Source organism: Capricornis sumatraensis, chromosome 20 (assembly GCF_032405125.1).
Source record: "Capricornis sumatraensis isolate serow.1 chromosome 20, serow.2, whole genome shotgun sequence".
Classification (NCBI taxonomy): domain Eukaryota; kingdom Metazoa; phylum Chordata; class Mammalia; order Artiodactyla; family Bovidae; genus Capricornis; species Capricornis sumatraensis.
Genome location: NC_091088.1, coordinates 55,220,482 through 55,237,370, shown reverse-complemented (window position 1 = coordinate 55,237,370; position 16,889 = coordinate 55,220,482). Strand labels below are relative to the sequence as shown.

The window sequence follows — 16,889 nt, the reverse complement described above, 5'->3', positions numbered from 1 at the left end:
GGAAGCCCGGTTCCCCTAAACTAGACTCCCACTGGAAGACCTCATCTCTCGGCTCACAGTCCTGGGAGAAATCCATCAGAATTTCCTCCCCGACGGGGGTAGATTCCGGAAGACCCCACGGGTGCCCACTTCTCACGCGAGAGACTCAGGATTCCGGGGGCTAACTCTAATGCTGCACCGAGCTCCAGGTCCCACCCCCGGACCGGTACCACGACTCTACACCCTCCCACAGGATTGGCCCCTTCTCAAGGCCCTGTGTTTCAGGGGTTCCAGGCTTGATAAACAATAGCTTGTTCCCAGGAAAGTTGTAGCCTCTGCCTCTCACAGGACCATGGCTGGGCCCCTAATTCACAGACTCTGCTTCCCTTCTAGAGGGCTCCCCCTGGCTCTGCTCCCCTGTTTGCACCCCTGTCCACTCCCCCCCAGAGGATACCACACCCACTTCCCTGACTGAATTTTTAAAAGCTAAATTTTTCTCAGCTTTAAAAATTCTCAGCCCACTCCCAGATTTGCAGACTTTTTCTCCTTGAAGAATTCTAGTCCTGGGACTTCCCTGGTGGCTGAGTGGTAACGAATTTGCCTGCCAAAGCAGGAGACATGGATTTGATCCCTGATCCAGGAAAATCCCACATGCCTCGGAGCAGCGAAGCCCGTGCACCACAACTATTGAGCCTGTGCTCTAGAGTCCGGGAACTGCAGCACTGTGTCCATATGCTGCAACTACCGAAGGTCGCATGTACAGATCCCGTGCCTCACTAGAGAAAAGCCCATGCAGCAATGAAGACCCAGCACAGTCAAACTAACTGAAATTAAAAGAAAAAAAAAGAATTCCTCCCTTCCTAGGGACCTCTACCACTGGGAGCACCAAGCCACAAGAGGCCTTAGGCCCCACCTGCTCCCACTTTAGTGGGTTTAGGGGGCTCCAAGCCCTGCTCACAACCCTCCAACTGAGAGGGTCTCAAGCCCAGCCCAGTCCTTTCATTATAAATTCAAGGCTACACTTTTCTTGGAATTTAAAACCCTCTCTTCTCCCAAAGGCATCAGCGCTTTAGAGCCTGAACCCCAGTTCCCCATCCCTTCTCCTCTGAGTTTCAGACCAAATCCTTTCCTTCAAGAATTAGGCTGAGGCCCCACACTTAGGGTGCCAAACCCTACCCACTTCTTGTTGCTCCTCCAGGGATTCCAAATCCTAAGCTTTCCAGTTCTGTAGCCTTAGCCCCACCCTGAGTAGATCCCAGGCTCCACCCACACAGGGTACCAGGCCTGACCAAAGGGCTGAGCCCAGACTAACAGCAATCAATTCAGCTTCCACCTCAACCCCAACTCCTGCTCCTTCTTCCAGGGGGTGTGCAAGGGGGTCAAGGGGTCTCTTCACCCTCCCTCCTTACCTTGAGGCATACGGGCTGACTCACACAGCCACACACACACCATCACCGCTACCCACAGTCTCCACCCAACACTGCCACCCAGAAGTCTGGGCTCACACTGTCCAGGACACACAGCCTCTTGGAGCAGTACTAATGGCACTCAGGCCCCATTCAGGGGCGTCCGTGGGCTGTCCCTGCTCAATGGTGGAGTGCCCGGCTCTGCCCACTGAATGTGCTGTGTCCCTGTCTTCGTGTGGCTCCCATGATCCCTGCTAACATGGCCCTGCAGGACGATGTGGCCCTGCTCCCGTTTCCCCCTCCCCATCTCCTACCCTGTAGCTGGAGCATTTGCTGGGGGCGCTGCCGAAATTTCTCCCTTCTGCTTGGGATTCAGGGCATCTTCAATGCTCGTTGCTAGGCAACAGCCTCTGGCTCACCACTGCAACTTCCGGGGATGGCTTTGGCTTCCCCTCCCCCCAGAATTTGGAGTTCCCAGCTCCCAGTCCCTCCCTCTCAGCGCTTCTACCCCCCAGGATTGTTTCTATGTCACCCCTGGATCCTGATCTGATCTCAATCCTTCAGAATCTCTCAGAGTTCTAGAGTCCTGGCATTCCAGAAGCTTCCTCCATTGTATGTGCTCACACACAGCGTTTTACCTTGGTATTAAAAACAAAAACAAACAAATATCTTTAGTATTCTAGATTTTCTGACATTCTCACCCTCAGTTCTAGGATCACTAGTATCCCAAAACAGTGTTCTGGATTCCTTGGCATGGAAAAAACTATCTCAATATTCCAGCTCTATGAGCATCACAAAATACTCGCATATTCTAGAGCACAGACATTCCAGAACACTCATGTTTTAGACTCACTCATCTTTTAGGGCTCCTCTTCATGTTCTAGATTCTCTGGCAATTCAGAGCCCATTGACACTATGGATTTCTTAGAATGCAAAGCAATCCTCTAGTGATCCAAAAGGGTTGACATTCCAGAATACCGCTGTGCTCTAGATTTCCTAGCAATCCAGATTCTTTTCTGTGTCCTACAATTCTCAGCATTCTAGAATCTCTGGCTTGTAAAACATTCCTACTGGGATAGGCATTCTAGAACGCTCTTCTGTTCTATAATCATCAAATTTCCAGGTTGTTTCTCAGAAACTTCTGCAGTCTGCATTCTTTGATAGGCAGGGGAGAAGCCTAATATTGCCCATCCACTAACACTATAGAATATTCCTGTGTTCTAGATCTCCTAACATTCTGCCAAATTACAGTTCTGGCATCCCAGAAACTCTGGGATTCTAGAACTAGCACACTCTAAAATCCCTGGTTCTTAGTTGACCCACTTTCTCATTTTTTCATTGACCCAAGGAAAAGATGCAGAAAACTTTCCTGAGGAGCTGCCAGAGGAATAGGTATTATCTAGAGGAAAACCTCAAGGCTGAGGCGAGCTGATGCCATCCTGCACACCTTTTCTGTTGTGAGCAAGAGAGGGGCAAAAACTGGGCAGCCAGGGATATGGATGGGCAAGGTGTTTGCAGCGGTGAGATTTGGGGCACAAATGTCACCTAGCCGACAGCTGTGTTTCTGCCAGCCTGTACCTATTCATCCCCGTTTGTGGTAATAGTATCCTGATTCACCTTTAAGGAACTCTTCCTTCACTCTGTCAGCATGGGGCTGACCTCACTGCCTGGCTTGTGAGGGTACATGATCCCTGGAAGGACACAATGATTACTTCAGGAATGGCCAGCTGATTCAGTTTAAGCCAGTGAGGATCAATCCTGTGATTTTGCTGCCATACAGTCGTCATGTATGGATATGAGAGCTGGATCATAACGAAGGCTCAGTGCTGCAGAACTGATGCTTTTGAACTGTGGTGCTGGAGAAGACTTGAGAGTCCCTTGGACAGCAAGGAGATCCAACCAGTCCATCTTAAAGGAAATCAACCCTGAATACTCATTGGAAGGACTGATGCTGAAGCTGAAACTCCAATACTTTGGCCACTTGATGTGAACAGCCAACTCATTGGAAAAGACCCTGATGCTGGCAAAGACTGAAGGCAGAAGGAGAAGAGGGTGACAGAGGATGAGATGGTTGGATAGCATCCCAGATTCAACGGACATGAGCTTGGGCACACTCTGGGAGATGCTGAGGGACAGGGAAGCCTGGTGCGCTGCTGTCCATGGGGTCATGAAGAGCTGGATATGACTTGGAGACTGAACAACAGAGAGAAAAAGTTGCTAAGGAGCTATGCGGAGTCATCTTGGCACAGAGCGGGGAAAACCTGACTGAGAATGATCTCAGAGCAGAACAGAGCCAAAGGATGGAAAGACATTCCGGATGAGTATCTGAGCCCTGGATCCAGCCATGCCTGAAGCCAGAGTGCAAGCCATTTCCCCTTCTTCACTTAAACTGCTAGAGACAGACGTCCCTGAATCTACAGCCAGGGACCTGATGGGGTACTGCATCTCTCTCACCCTTTCCCTAGGGGTCCCCAAGCCCTTTAAGACTGCAACCAAAGCACTGGCAGTGAGAACTTTATTAAGGAAGGGTGACTCTGGCTCCAGACAAAGGAGGTGGTGTGCGGTCTTGTAACAGTAGGAGGCCCTGGCCCTCAACCCAGGGCTCTGACAGGAAGCGAGGGAGGCACCCGAGTTCCCCAGGACCTGGATATCCCAAGGCACCATGGCAGCTGTGTTCAGAAGGAAGTTTCATTGAGCTTCTTCTTGGGGGGTGCGAGGGGAGCTCCGAGACCCGAGGAGGGCCGGGGGGCTGGTGTTGGTGGCCGCCGGGGCTCCGGTCCACTCCGCACCAGTTCCTGGCAGCGCTCCACGAAGCTGCCTCCCCCGCGGCGCCGGGCCTCGGCCTGTGGGGGGCTTGGGCTCCCCCGACGGCTGGACAGGGAGGTGTTGCTGAAGGCTGAGTGGAGACTGAGGGGGTGATGAGGGTCAATGAAGGGCATCAGAGTGGAGCTGGGTCCCCCTCCCCTAAGGCCACCATGTTCTGCCCTCTCCCGCACTGGTCATGCCCACCTGGTGAGAGAGGTCCGGGGTGAAGGGCTGGGGAGAGAGCCCCTGGAGGAAGCCAGCGGGGCTAGGTCACACTGCTCCAGCTGTTCCATCAGCTCTTCCTCTGTCAGGCCCCCTGCTGGTGGGCAAGGAAGCAGGGTCAGGGGCAAGACAGGGGTCATAGGCCAAGGGACAAAGGTCATGTGCAAAGACTGAGGTCAGGATAGGAAAAAAAGGTGCAGAGGTCAAGGAACAAGGGTCAGAAGCTAAGAGAGACAGCTTAGAAAACAAGGGCAAGGGGGCTTCCCTGGTGGCTCAGAATCTGCCTGCCAACGCAGGAGACACAGGTTCGATCCCTGTTTTGGGAAGATCCCACCTGCCACGGAGCAACTAAGCCCCCGCACAACTATTCAGCCTGTGCCCTAGAGCCCGGGAGGCTCAACAGCTGGAACCAGTGAACCCTAGCGCCTGTGCTCTGCAACAAAAGAAGCCACCACGATGAGAAGCCCGAGCACCGCAGCTGGAGAGCAGCCCCTGCTCATCTAGAGAAAGCCTGCTCGAAGCAACAAAGACCCAGCACAGCCGAAACTAACTAACTAAAATTACATTTAAAAAGCAAGGGTAAGGAGGGGTTGAGGGTAAGGGTCAGAGGGTCAGGGCTTGGAGAGGGCAGGCATGGCGAAGGAGGTTGTGGAGAGGGGTTCAGTGCAAGACTGTGCGGTGGGAGTACCAGGGGCCTGGCCGAGCCCGTCCATGGCGGTAGTCAGGTCCCACATGGCCAGGCTGCCGTTGGCCTGGCCGGTGAGCAGGTAGCGCCGGGGCCGCGAGCCAAGCCTCCGGGAGCCCTCACACTCCAGCACCGTGAAGGCGGTGGTGGGTGAGCCGTCCACGGAGCGCACGGAGCACACCCTGAGAGGGGAGGGCGCAGGGGTACCTTGGTCACACCAGAGCCTGGCCTGCTCCCTCTTCTCGTCCTTTACCCTTCCCAGGCCTCTGTCCCCACCATTATGACTTCCCTTCCTGCCTCTCCGATGAGCACCCAAGTTTCTCCGTCGCTCCCAGACCTTGGGTTCCAGCCCTGCGGATCCAGTGGCCTCCTGGAAGTCCCCAGCCCCACACACCCATCATGAGGCCTAAATGGGACTCTCCCCAGACCTGTTGCCCCCCCTGCTCCTGATTCAGGAGAACGGTGCTCCCTCACTTGCCAGCATTACCCACGGTGGGTCCACTCAGCCTCCTGCCTCTCTCCCTGGGCCCCTTCCCCTCTCCCCATCTGGCCCTGGTCAAGCCCTACCCTCTCCAGCCAGCCATCTGTCCCAGCCTCCTCTCTTCCAACCTCCAGTCCATCCCCCTGAGCACAGCCTTGGCTCCCAGAACATGCACGACAGTCTTGTTTGTTCCATATGATCGGCAAGGCTCCGCCCTGCTGCAGCCTCAACGCTCACCTCCAGCTCTGTGCTCCAGCCCCCAGAGACCACAAGCACGTCTCTGGTTACCTCTTTGGCCATTCCAGCCTTGGCACGTGCTGCCCATTCAGCCAGGCACACCTGTCCCCTTCCTCCTTTCTTCTCTTTGCCCCTATTTATCCTCACGGTCTTTGTTCAGAGGCCCCTCTTCAAGAGACCCCTGTTCCCAGGCTGACGCAAGCACCGCCTCTGGGTTCCCATGGTTTCCCATCCTTCCCCCATCCCAGCCCTCACCGCCACCGGCCCCCATCCAGGCCACAACTACACAGGTACCTGGGGTTGTTCCAGCTTCACTCCCATTCACACCTGTCACACCTTTGATACCCCCAGGCCCTACACCTAGGACCAGGCTTGCGCTCCTTCCCAGCCTCAGCTCCTGTGGTGCCCCCTTGGCTGAGATGCCCTTCTGACCTCTGTGACCTGGCTGACATCCTGCCTCTGCACTGACCACCCTCCCTGTTTGACGGGATGGTCCTCACCGCTGACCAGTAGATGAAAGACGCACGAACAGCTGGCTGGCACTTGGCACCACCTTCTGAATGAACACTTGCTGGTCATCTCGCTCACCGTAGGGGCCTGGGCCAGGTAGAGGGGGGCTGTCAGGGCCAGCTGGGGTCTCTGGGACCTCCAGACCCTAAGACTCTGCCCCTTTCCCCACAGTTGAATCTCCCAACCCAGGACTAGGTCTCCATCCCCAGGATGCTGGAGCTCGGCAAGGTCAGAGAGGGTCGAGGGTCAGCACTAGTCAGTGGAGTTCAGGCACATCAGGGGGAGTGTCCTGGATCGGCAGGGATCAGTGGGGGTAACAGAATCCAAGGGGGGCAGCTGGGAGTAAGTGGCGGTCAGGAGGGGTCAGGTGGTGGTCGGTGGAAGTCAACTCCATCAATTGGGTGGGTCAAGAGAGGCCTTCAGGGGTGAGGAAAGGGATCAGCGGAGGTGGGTGGAGGTCATGCAGGGTCTGTGGGGGTGGGGGCCAGGGGCCAGGGGCTAGGAGGCACCAATGTCATTGCCAGCACTGCAGCCGCCATGTCCGTCGGCCGACTCCAACGCCAGGATCTTGAACGAAGCGAGCGGGGTGGAGCCGGGCTGGGTGGAAATCATGCCGCGGAAGCGAGTCACGGACCATGTCCGCACGTGGTTGCTGTCGGCACAAACTGGGGAGCCAGAGGGCAGCAGCAGGTCAGGCCTGGCGGGGGAATGGCCACTGCCTGACCTTCCTGAGCCCTGAGATGATCTCCTTTCCAAGGTGTTGGGATCCCAGCCCCTCTGAATTCTTCCCTTTCTTCATCCTCTCTTCCCCAGAATTCTAGAGTTACCAATCCTGTTGGCTCTGCCTCCAAGTCATTCCAGAGGCTGATCTTGCCTTTCCCTGCCCACTGACCCCAACCCGCCCCCACCCCGGTCCTGTCTGCCTCATCTTCTGCCTGGACCACTGCAACAGCTTCCTCCCTGGCCTTCCTGCCCGCCAGTCTGTCCCCATGTGCAGTCAGAGGGACCCTGTGAGCACCTGCATCAGGCCATAGCCCTCCTCTGCTGGGAGCCCTCCTGCGGTGCCATCTCACTCAGGCTTAAGGACCAAGTCTTCTGCAGGGGTTACAAGGCCCCCCTGACCTACCCCATCACCTCCCACCCTCGTCCTCGCCCACTCTACTCTGGGCTTCCTTAGGTATGTCAATCGTCCTCACGTCTGAGAGCCTTCGCAGTGCCTGTTCCCTTTGCCGGGAATGCTTGTCCCCGTTGATCTGCACTGCTCATTTCTGTTCAAAGCGCTTCATCAGGAAGGAATTCCCGAACCACACACTCTCACGACCCTGGTGCTCTCTAGTCTCTCACACGGCCTTGTTTTTATTCATGGCCCCCATCACTGTCAGTGATTTATATTTGTATTGATTTATCATCTGATGCCCCAACTAGGGGGCTTCCCTGGTGGCTTAGAGGGTAAAGCGTCTGCCTGCAATGCGGGAGACCTGGGTTTGATCCCTGGGTCGGGAAGATCCCCTGGAGAAGGAAATGGCAACCCACTCCAGTACTCTTGCCTGTCAGCTCCACAGGGTAGGGACTTGGCGTGTCTTGCTTATCACAGTATCCCGTGCCTGGCAATGGTGAAATTGATGAATTCTCCCCTCTCCTGGCAATTCACTCTCCCCCAGACTGCTCTCCTTCACGGAATTCTCTGGAGGCCACTCCCCACACCACGTCCCTCCCCAGTGGAGACCCTCATCCGCCTGGCCTCATGTTCCCAGCGGAGCCATCCCTCTTGCAGGGAGAAAGAGGCCCGGGGCAGCGGGGTGAGACTCACCTGAGATGAGGTGCTTCTCCGAGAGCATGATCTTGGTGACAGGGCTCCGGTGCACGGTGAAGGTCTGGAAGAGCTGAGGCCCCGAGCCCACCGTCTCGGGGTGCTGCACGATGACCCGCACGCCCCCTGAGCTGGTCCCATAGGCGATCTCAATCCAGTTTCCACTGTCACCTGGTGAGGAGCCGGGGAGGAAGAGAGGGATGGGGTCACAGACAGACAGAAACTGGGGCAGGGAGAAAGAGTCAGCAAGGAACAGACACGGAGTAAGAAAGTAAAAGGGAGGGGAGAGAACAAGGCGATGGAAGAGAGAGGGATGGAGCAGACAAAGAGAACCAGAGACAGAGATGAAGACACAGAGACAGAGCTAAGAGGAGTTGGGGAAGAGAGAGAAAAACAGAGAAAGTGGTAGAAAAGCAGAAACAGGGAGGGTTATAGAAACAGAGACTGACAGAGAGAAAGACGGAATTTGAGAAAAACAGGAAAACATGGAAAGGGACATACAGACAGATAGCAGTGACAATTCCCTGGCAATTCAGTGGTTAGGACTCAGCACTTTCACTACCGTGGCCAGGGTTCCATCCTTGGTCAGGGAACTAAGATCCTACAAGCTGCACGGTGGGGAAAAAAGTTTAAAAACAGGCAGCCAGACAAGAAAATGCAACCCTGTATGCCTGAGGGACTCCTCCCCGACTGTCAGCTTCCCACAGGGGAAAAGGTATGTTGTGATGTCACACACTTAATGGACCATCTTAAGGAATGTGGGTAAAAGGTGGTTTTAATATTTTGTGCATGAGTTAAAAGCAATGAATTCAGGTGATGCGTAGCAACATGGATAGACATTTAATTTAAGGCAGGATAAGTGAAGTGAATGGCACCCTACTCCAGTACTTCCACATCCATGGAAAACCCCATGGATGGAGGAGCCTGGTGGGCTGCAGTCCATGGGGTCACTAAGAGTCAGACATGACTGAGCGACTTCGCTTTCACTTTTCACTTTCATGCACTGGAGAAGGAAATGGAAACCCACTCCAGTGTTCTTGCCTGGAGAATCCCAGGGACCGGGGAGCCTGGTGGGCTGCCGGCTATGGGGTCGTATAGAGTCGGACACGACTGAAGCGACTTAGCAAAGTGAAGTGAAAATCGCTCAGTCGTGTCCAACTCTTTGCGACCACATGGACTATACAGTCCATGGAATTCTCCAGGCCGGGATACTGGAGTGGGTAGCCTTTTCCTTCTCTAGGGGATCTTCCCAATCTAGGGATCGAACCCAGGTCTCCTGCATTGCAGGTGGATTCTTTACCAGCTGGGCCACAAGGGAAGCTTAGGCAGGGTGGATCAAAATAAAGTGTATAAACTGAGATATATATGCAATACTGTTTATGCAAATTCAAAAACATGTCCATAATATGCATTTTTTAAGGGCACATACAAATGAAAAGATAAATATTAAACATGCATGACAGAACAGTGCCATGTGGTGAGGAGAAAAGGAGTAAGTCAGTGAAATAAGAAAAAGGCCCTTGGGAATTCCCTGGCAGTCCAGTGGTTGGCGCTCCGCATGCTCCCTGCCAAGGACCGGGGTTTGATCCCTGGTGGGGAATTAAGATCCCACAAGTTGTGAGGCATGGCCAAAAATAAATGAAGTTTAAAAAGAAAGAAAGGGGATTTATGCAATGACAGGCTGTGAAGTTAAATGTTACTAGTTTACTCCTGCTAGAAAAAATGTACTGTGACCTCTACCTCACACCGCACACCAAAGTTAATCTGAAATGGAACAGAGACCTACGTGTAAAAGCAAAATATGCAAAGCTTCTAGAAGAAAATAAAGGAAAAAAGTCTTTGCAACTTGCAGGTAGGGAAAGACATCTCAAGCTCCAGAAAGCACTAACCATAAAATAAAATTAATCACTACGCAAAGTGAAAAAAGCCAGACACAAAAAGCCATAGACTGTATGATTTCCTTTACATGAAACATCTAGAACAGGCAAATCCATAGAGACAGAAGGCGGGTTAGAGGTGCCTGGGGCAGTCAGGCGTGGGGACAGGCGTGACTGCCAACGAGCGTGGGGTTTCTCTTTCAGTGCTGAGAACATTCTGAAGTTAGAGAGTGGTGATGGTGGCACAGCTTTGTGAATCTGCTAAAAATCACTGAACTGTGGACTTTATGGGATGGAGACTGTGTCTCAGTAAAAACAAATAAAAAATTAATCTATTTCTCTGCATTTGCGATCAAGAAAACAAAACACAAAGACTGTTCCAAGTTGGAGAACTCAGCTTCACCCCGTGTAAGACACACATCCTCTTTTTGTTTTTATTTCAGATTTTTTTTTTTTTTTGATGGGGGCAGTATAGTTTGGCCACACCCTGAGGCTAATGGGATTTTAGTTCTCTGACCAGGACTCAAACCCAGACCCTCTGCAGTGAGAGCACGGAGTCCTAACAACTGGAGGGCTAGAGAATTCTCAAGTCACACATCCTCTTTGTTTTAGTAGCGTGCAAGCATCATGCCCTAATCACAGAGATGGGAAAGAAACACAAAGAAGAGCTACAAGAGGTCAGCTTTGCCCTTGGTGGAGAAGCCTGCCATGGCTAGCACCTAGCGCAGTGCTTACATATAAGTGGTGCTTAGTAACTGTGGAATGACTGAATGAGTCGAATGTATCTCCCTCTCAATGTATCTCACTGGCCCATGCTACGCAAGTGTCAAGTGGTGGGGAGACTGCCATGGGCTGGGGCTGGGGCTGGCTGTTCGTGGCAGAGGGGCAAGGCTGAGCCATAGCTTACTGGTTTTGGGGGTGAGGTAGACGCTCAGGGCTGTGACCCCGTCCTCCGCCGGGTCCCGGTAGAGCTCGCTGACCAGGAGGTCGTTGTCCTTCATGCGCAGGGGGAATTTCTGCACATCTGGGGGCGGCGGGGGTGGGCGGGGCACGGAGGAGAAGCGGGTTGGTTCAAGGTAGCCCAGCCTTTCCCCTCCTCTCCCACCTCCGAGGGGAGGCTCTCGGATAGCTGGGGTGCTGGCCGCTGCTCACCCACATAGTAGATGGAGCCGTTGTTGCAGCCCAGGAGCAGGAAAGAGCCGGCAGCATCGTAACTGGTGATGGGTTGCACCTCCTGGACCTGCGGGCGGGGAGGGCTGTGGCCAGGGTGGCCCTCGCTGCGGCGCCCCTTGCGGCGGGCCTTCGCCTCTCTGCTCCAGCGCCACCCACCAGGCAGGGTTTCTAGGCTCACTCCTCCCAGCCTTGCCTGGCCCAGGTCTGCATCCCTGACGTCTGTCTCTGAACGACTCTTGCTGGGCGCTATTAGTCTCTCCTTGACTTTGTACTTCTGACATCCCAACACTTCTTCTTCTTTTTTTTTTTTTTTTTTGGTCAGGCCATGCAGCTTGCAGGATCGTAGTTCCCCAACCAGGGATTGAACTTGGACCAGAGCACTGAAAGCGCGCAGTCCTAACCACTGGACCGCCAGGGAATTCCCTGACATTTCTTTTTTTTTGTTTGGTTGTTTTCTCTTTTATTTATTATCCCTGACATTTCTTTATTCATCTCCATCTATCTCTCCGTGGTCCCTTCATCTATCTCTCTGTGGTCCCTTCATCTAACACAATCATTTAGTCCCGGTCTCTCTCCATCCACCCTCTTTCTCGCTCTCTGTCTTGCCTCTGACTTCCTGTTTCTATTTACTTCTCTCCATTTCTGTTTCTTTCTCTCTTCTTTCTTTGCTTGTCCATCTCTCTTACCCAAACTCACGCTTTAGAAAACAACGCTGTAGGTGTATATATATGTTGAACACACACATATTTTACATGCTGGACAGAGCTTGGGGTGAGTGCAAAGAGAACAACAGACGTTTGCACATATGTCTTGGTTTCAGCCTCCTACACCATCTCCCCTTACCTGCTTAGCCACCCCAGTGCCTGAAGATCCCTCTCTTCCTTTCCAAAGCCACCACCCATCCTCCATGTCAGCTCAGCAGCCCCTCTTCCAGGAAAGCCTCCCAGATCCTCATTAGGCCTTTATCATACCCCACCTCACCCTGACACTGCATCTGGCCCACTACCAGATTCTTTGGTTCTTTCCTGCTCAGGTGGGCCAGAAAGGAACCCCTCCTTGGGTCTGGCTTGCCTAGACGACTGGGAAAGAGGCAGCCAGGCTGGCCAGCTCCCTGACCTGCCAGTGCTTGGTGACAGCGTTCCACACGCCAATACGCCCTGTGTGGCTTGTGGCGATGAGCTGGTTCCCAACGAAGAACAAGGCTTCCACAGGCACCCCCAGGTGGAAGACTCCTGCAGAGGGTGAGAAGGGCTCGGCCAGGACCCCCTCTCACAGTGGGAGAAGTGGGGTGGCAGGGAGAACTCCGAGGGCCAGAGGATTCAATTCAGTCTTAGAGTCTTTACAGACTAGAGGATTCCAGCAGGAATTACAGAGGATTACGATGGGCTAGATTCCTGCTGGGGTGTGGGACTCTAACGGGGTGTGGAATTCAGCTGAGATTTTCAACAAAGGCAAAAAACCCTACGGGTGGCAGAGGATTCTCACGAGGATTAAGATTGGTCAGGGAACAGATTAGTTTTAGGAGTCAGATTTCTTCTAATGGGAACAGATTCTAACAGGTTTGGGGATTCTACTGGCATGGAGAATTCGACCAAAGCAAAGAGATCTAACAGGGCCGTGAATTCTGACAGAGGAGAGAACTGTATGTGGGTGGATTTTTCTACCAGACCAAGGAATGCTAATGGGATACAGAATTTCAAAGGGTTGGCACATCGTAACAACACAAAGTCTTACAGGTATGAGAATTGTGTAGGGTGGCTGTTTTAACAAACCACAGGTTGGAGCAGAATTATAGAGGGTGAAGGGGTTCTAGAAAAAGCCTGGGGCCATACCTATCTCAGAGAGAAAGTGAAAGTGTTAGTTGCTCAGTTGTGCCCGATTCTTTGGGACCCCACAGACTGTAGCCGGCCAGGCTCCTCTGTTCATGAAATTCTCCAGGCAAGAATACTGGAGTGGGTTGCCCTTCCCTTCTCTGGGGGATCTTCCCAACCCAAGGATCGAATCCGGGTCTCCTGCACTGCAGGCGGATTCTTTACTGCTGAGCCACCAGGGAAGCCCCGGCTCTCTCTCTTACCTATCTCAGAGCCACCGCCTTCTGGCTGCAGAGCCCACAGCAGGATCTCGCTGCCTGTGGCTACTGCCACCATCTTGTCATGCTCTCCCAAGGCCCCACCAAGCACCCGGGCTGTGAGTGCCAGGCGCTCAATGGGCCAGTCCAGGCGGGGACTGGAGAATACCAGCTGCCAGCCGGAGGCTTCCTTCAGCCTGGAGGAATGGGGGACATCACCAACCTTCACCCTGAGCATCCCCTACCCGCATCAACAGGGCTCAAGGCCTCCTCCCACCACCCTCCCTGAGCACCTATAGCAGACAAGAAACTGGGTATAGGCCACGGCAATCCAGTTGTGGTGTCCACACACCAGGCGCACCATCCCCGGCTCCTCGGGTAGCCCTTAGGGGGAAAGGCAGGGATCAGGGCAGGGTCACAGGGCCCACTGGCTACCCCGATCTCCCATGAGACAGAAATGTACCTGATGGGGAGGGAGGGGATTTCTCATCCAGCATTCGGCCCAGCAGCCCTGCATTGCCCAGGTTGGGGGGCATCGTGTTGCTCCGTCGGACAGGGGCTGGGCGACCCCCTGCTTGCTGGGGCCCCACCAGGCTGTGCCGGTTGCGCCGCTTCACCGGGAACACTATGGCGAAAAGAAGGGGCAGAGCAACAATCATTGTAATAACTGTAAAAACTGTCACAGAGCAAACACTTAAAACATGCCAGATACTGATTTTCCCACACAGGTAGCATCGTCTCCTAGAGAAAAGATTTTTGGTGGTGCAGAGACATGGCATTAAGTGACACTGAATCACAGTGAGCTGCTCCCTTATCAGTTCCTTTGAGCCCATCACAAAGAATCAGTTTGGGGCTGCGATGATAACGATACCCCTTCAATATTTGTTAATCTTTCTTTTTAAGAAATGGAAGCCTGTTCCCTCGGCAGGCAACAGCATCTACCCAGAGTTTACTTACACTGTTATGTTTAAGGATTATGTCACATCCACTTATTTATGGCATAAAAAGCAGTGATATAAAGCTTCTATTTAAAATAATAATAAAAAAATACAGGAACAAACTAAGAGAACAGTAGGTTTTCATACTTGGCAAACTTCATGAAGGTGACAGGTACTGACTGAAGTTAGGGAAATAAAGTCATAAACTGAACTCCCCAACTCTGTACCTTCTACCAATCAGCAAAGCATAGTAGACTATAGTTCCCAATAACCACGGGGGCATATTTTTCATGACCAGTGGACTGGCTGCTCCTTGGGGATTACAGTCAACAACTCTCCTTTAATATTTCTCCCCTCCATGCAAAGGACACCAGTTCTCCCTAAGAGTCTCTACAAGGAAATCAAAACTGGACTACAACTTCCATCAGGCTCCAAGGCATGCTTGAGCCTCAAAGTGACTAGACTGGCCCATTGCCTCACTGGAAATGCAGTTTCCTACTTCCTCTCCAAGCATTAGTCAAAGCATCTGATGTAGAACTACAACTACCATAGTGTCTCAGGGATCACAGCTGAGGCAGGCAAGGGCTGCAGCCTTATGGGAAATGTAGTCTTTAACCCCCCCACCCTCCATTCCCACCCTGTATTCCTTAGTAGTTCCCACCTGGTGGAGGCAGGTAACCAGTAAAGAGGACGTTTCCACAAGAAGATCGATCCAACTCTTCAAGAAGCTGTAGACGACGAACTAAGGCAGAAGGACTCACACAGGCTGGGACTTGGAGAAGGCTGAGGCAGAACCTTTTCCCCTCCCCTATCTCCTTCTCCACAGAATACCACCACTCCCCTGAGACTCAGGACACCAAATCCAGTGCCCTCAGCTCTAACCCCACCTTCTTTCAGAAGTGAGAAGAAAGAGAGGGTATCATTAGAGGGCTAGTTTTCTATGAGGATGCTAAGGGGGTGGGCCCACTTACCCAGAGGAGTCAGCCCATAGAACTGGGCTTCATGGAGGAGACTGGAACCGTGGACACCCCTGGGTAGTAGAATTGACTAGGTGTCAGGGTCTGGGGAGTGGGAGTGGGCAGAGAATTCTGAGGACCAGGATTCTGAAACTGCACAGAGACTCTCAAGAGGTAGCAAATGTTGATGGTATCAAGATTCTAAAGAAGAAATTATCTGGGTGGTGAAAACGTGTGTGTGTGTGTGTGTGTGTGTGTGTGTGTGTGTGTGTGTGTGTGTGTGTGTGTGTGTGAACATTCTGAGGGGAAGAAGAGACTCTCAAGAGGTAGCAAATGTTGATGGTATCAAGATTCTAAAGAAGAAATTATCTGGGTGGTGAAAACGTGTGTGTGTGTGTGTGTGTGTGTGTGTGTGTGTGTGTGTGTGAACATTCTGAGGGGAAGAAGAGACTCTTCTCAAGGGGTAAAGACGTGGGGGACTCCCCATTATCTTCTATGCCCACCTAGGGTCCAACTCTTTGGTGCGCAGGAAGTTGAGGATGGGAGCGAAGACGGTGGGGTCCCTGTCGATGAAGATCTGCGGGGAAGGGAGGCAGAGAATAGATGGGGCCAAGAGCGGGGCTGAGTGTGGCTCCTGTCCCTCCTCCTACCAGCCGCCCCGTTTCAGCTCTCGCTCTACTCACGGCTCCGGTCTCATCTTTCAGTGTCGAGATGCGTCCGCTCAGAAGACTGCAGGGAGGGGACGCAGAGGTGTCACGGGCCGGAGTGTGTGTGACGGGGAGATGAGGTCTCCCCATACCCAACCCTCCCGTCCCCAACGCTAAACTCGCTTCCACAATCACCTGGAGAAGAAGGAGTCTGGGATCCAGGTGAGAGTCTGGCGAGAGGTACTGAATCTGTGCGGGGACGGTGAGCGGACGCGAGATGATGGAGGATGAAGAATGCGGCCCCCAGGCTCAGCACCGGGTAAGCTTCCCTCCCTCCCCCAGCATCCATCCAGGCTCCCGCGCCTCCAGCAGGGGGCGGAGCAATCCTTGATGGACAGAATTCCCCCCGCGGGAGAGGCGGGTATTCCCAGCCGGGTCCCCGGCCCCGAGAGTAATGACTCAAGAAACTCTTACACTCACCTCTTGCCTCCCACATTCAGATGAATCACCTCTCCGGGAGGCCCTCGACCCGGGACCCCGTCGACTGCAGGGGCCGCGGCCGCCATGGCCCCCGGGCTAGCCGGCCGGCCTCCACCCGCTTCCGGGTGTGCATCCCGCCCCCGCCCCCACCGCGTGCTCATTGGGCTTCAGACTCCCAGAGCAGCTGGCGATTGGGCAAAACGCTCGCCCATCGCGGTTCTCTTCTCCGCCTCCTTAAAGGGTCCCGCCTTTCCTGTCCTGGACGGGGCGGACCGAGCGGCTCCTTTGGGGAAGTTTAGTTACCACGGATAGCAGACCGTTTCTCATCCCTCTGGGATTCCCAATTTAGGAGTGGCATCTAGGTGCTTAATCGGGAACACGAGTTTAGACCTCGAAACTAGTCCACACCAAGAGGGACATCTAAATGTCCTCCGTAAAACAGTTTCTTCCTGTCGCTCCACCCAATCCTCCTGGGCGGAGCCCATGAAACGCGAAGAAACCAGCATAGACCGTCAAAGCCAAAAGATTTATTATAGGTACATAGAGTGTGCGCCTGCCACACCTCTCCTCACCCCTGGACCCCAGCGGCTTCTCCAGGTGGCCATGGGGGCTGCC

The 16,889-nt window shown here is 53.5% G+C and overlaps 1 protein-coding gene across 2 annotated transcripts; it reads right to left on the bottom strand.

The window, feature by feature from the left end:
• Positions 1-3,907: 3,907 nt before the first annotated feature.
• On the bottom strand, positions 3,908-16,378 carry SHKBP1 (SH3KBP1 binding protein 1). 2 transcript variants are annotated; one of them, XM_068991718.1, is made up of 18 exons: positions 16,275-16,378; positions 15,990-16,043; positions 15,831-15,876; positions 15,651-15,724; positions 15,163-15,221; positions 14,853-14,933; positions 13,717-13,878; positions 13,547-13,637; positions 13,260-13,450; positions 12,302-12,417; positions 11,165-11,252; positions 10,920-11,036; positions 8,136-8,306; positions 6,835-6,990; positions 6,316-6,412; positions 5,101-5,279; positions 4,395-4,509; positions 3,908-4,292 (listed from the first exon to the last, which is right to left on the bottom strand). In XM_068991718.1, exons 1-18 carry the CDS (start codon positions 16,358-16,360, stop codon positions 4,061-4,063), a joined length of 2,115 nt encoding a protein of 704 aa, XP_068847819.1. In that variant the 5' UTR covers positions 16,361-16,378; the 3' UTR covers positions 3,908-4,060. The 2 variants fall into 2 exon arrangements, with proteins under 2 accessions (XP_068847819.1, XP_068847820.1); XM_068991719.1 differs by having other exon boundaries at positions 4,395-4,506.
• Positions 16,379-16,889: the final 511 nt, after the last annotated feature.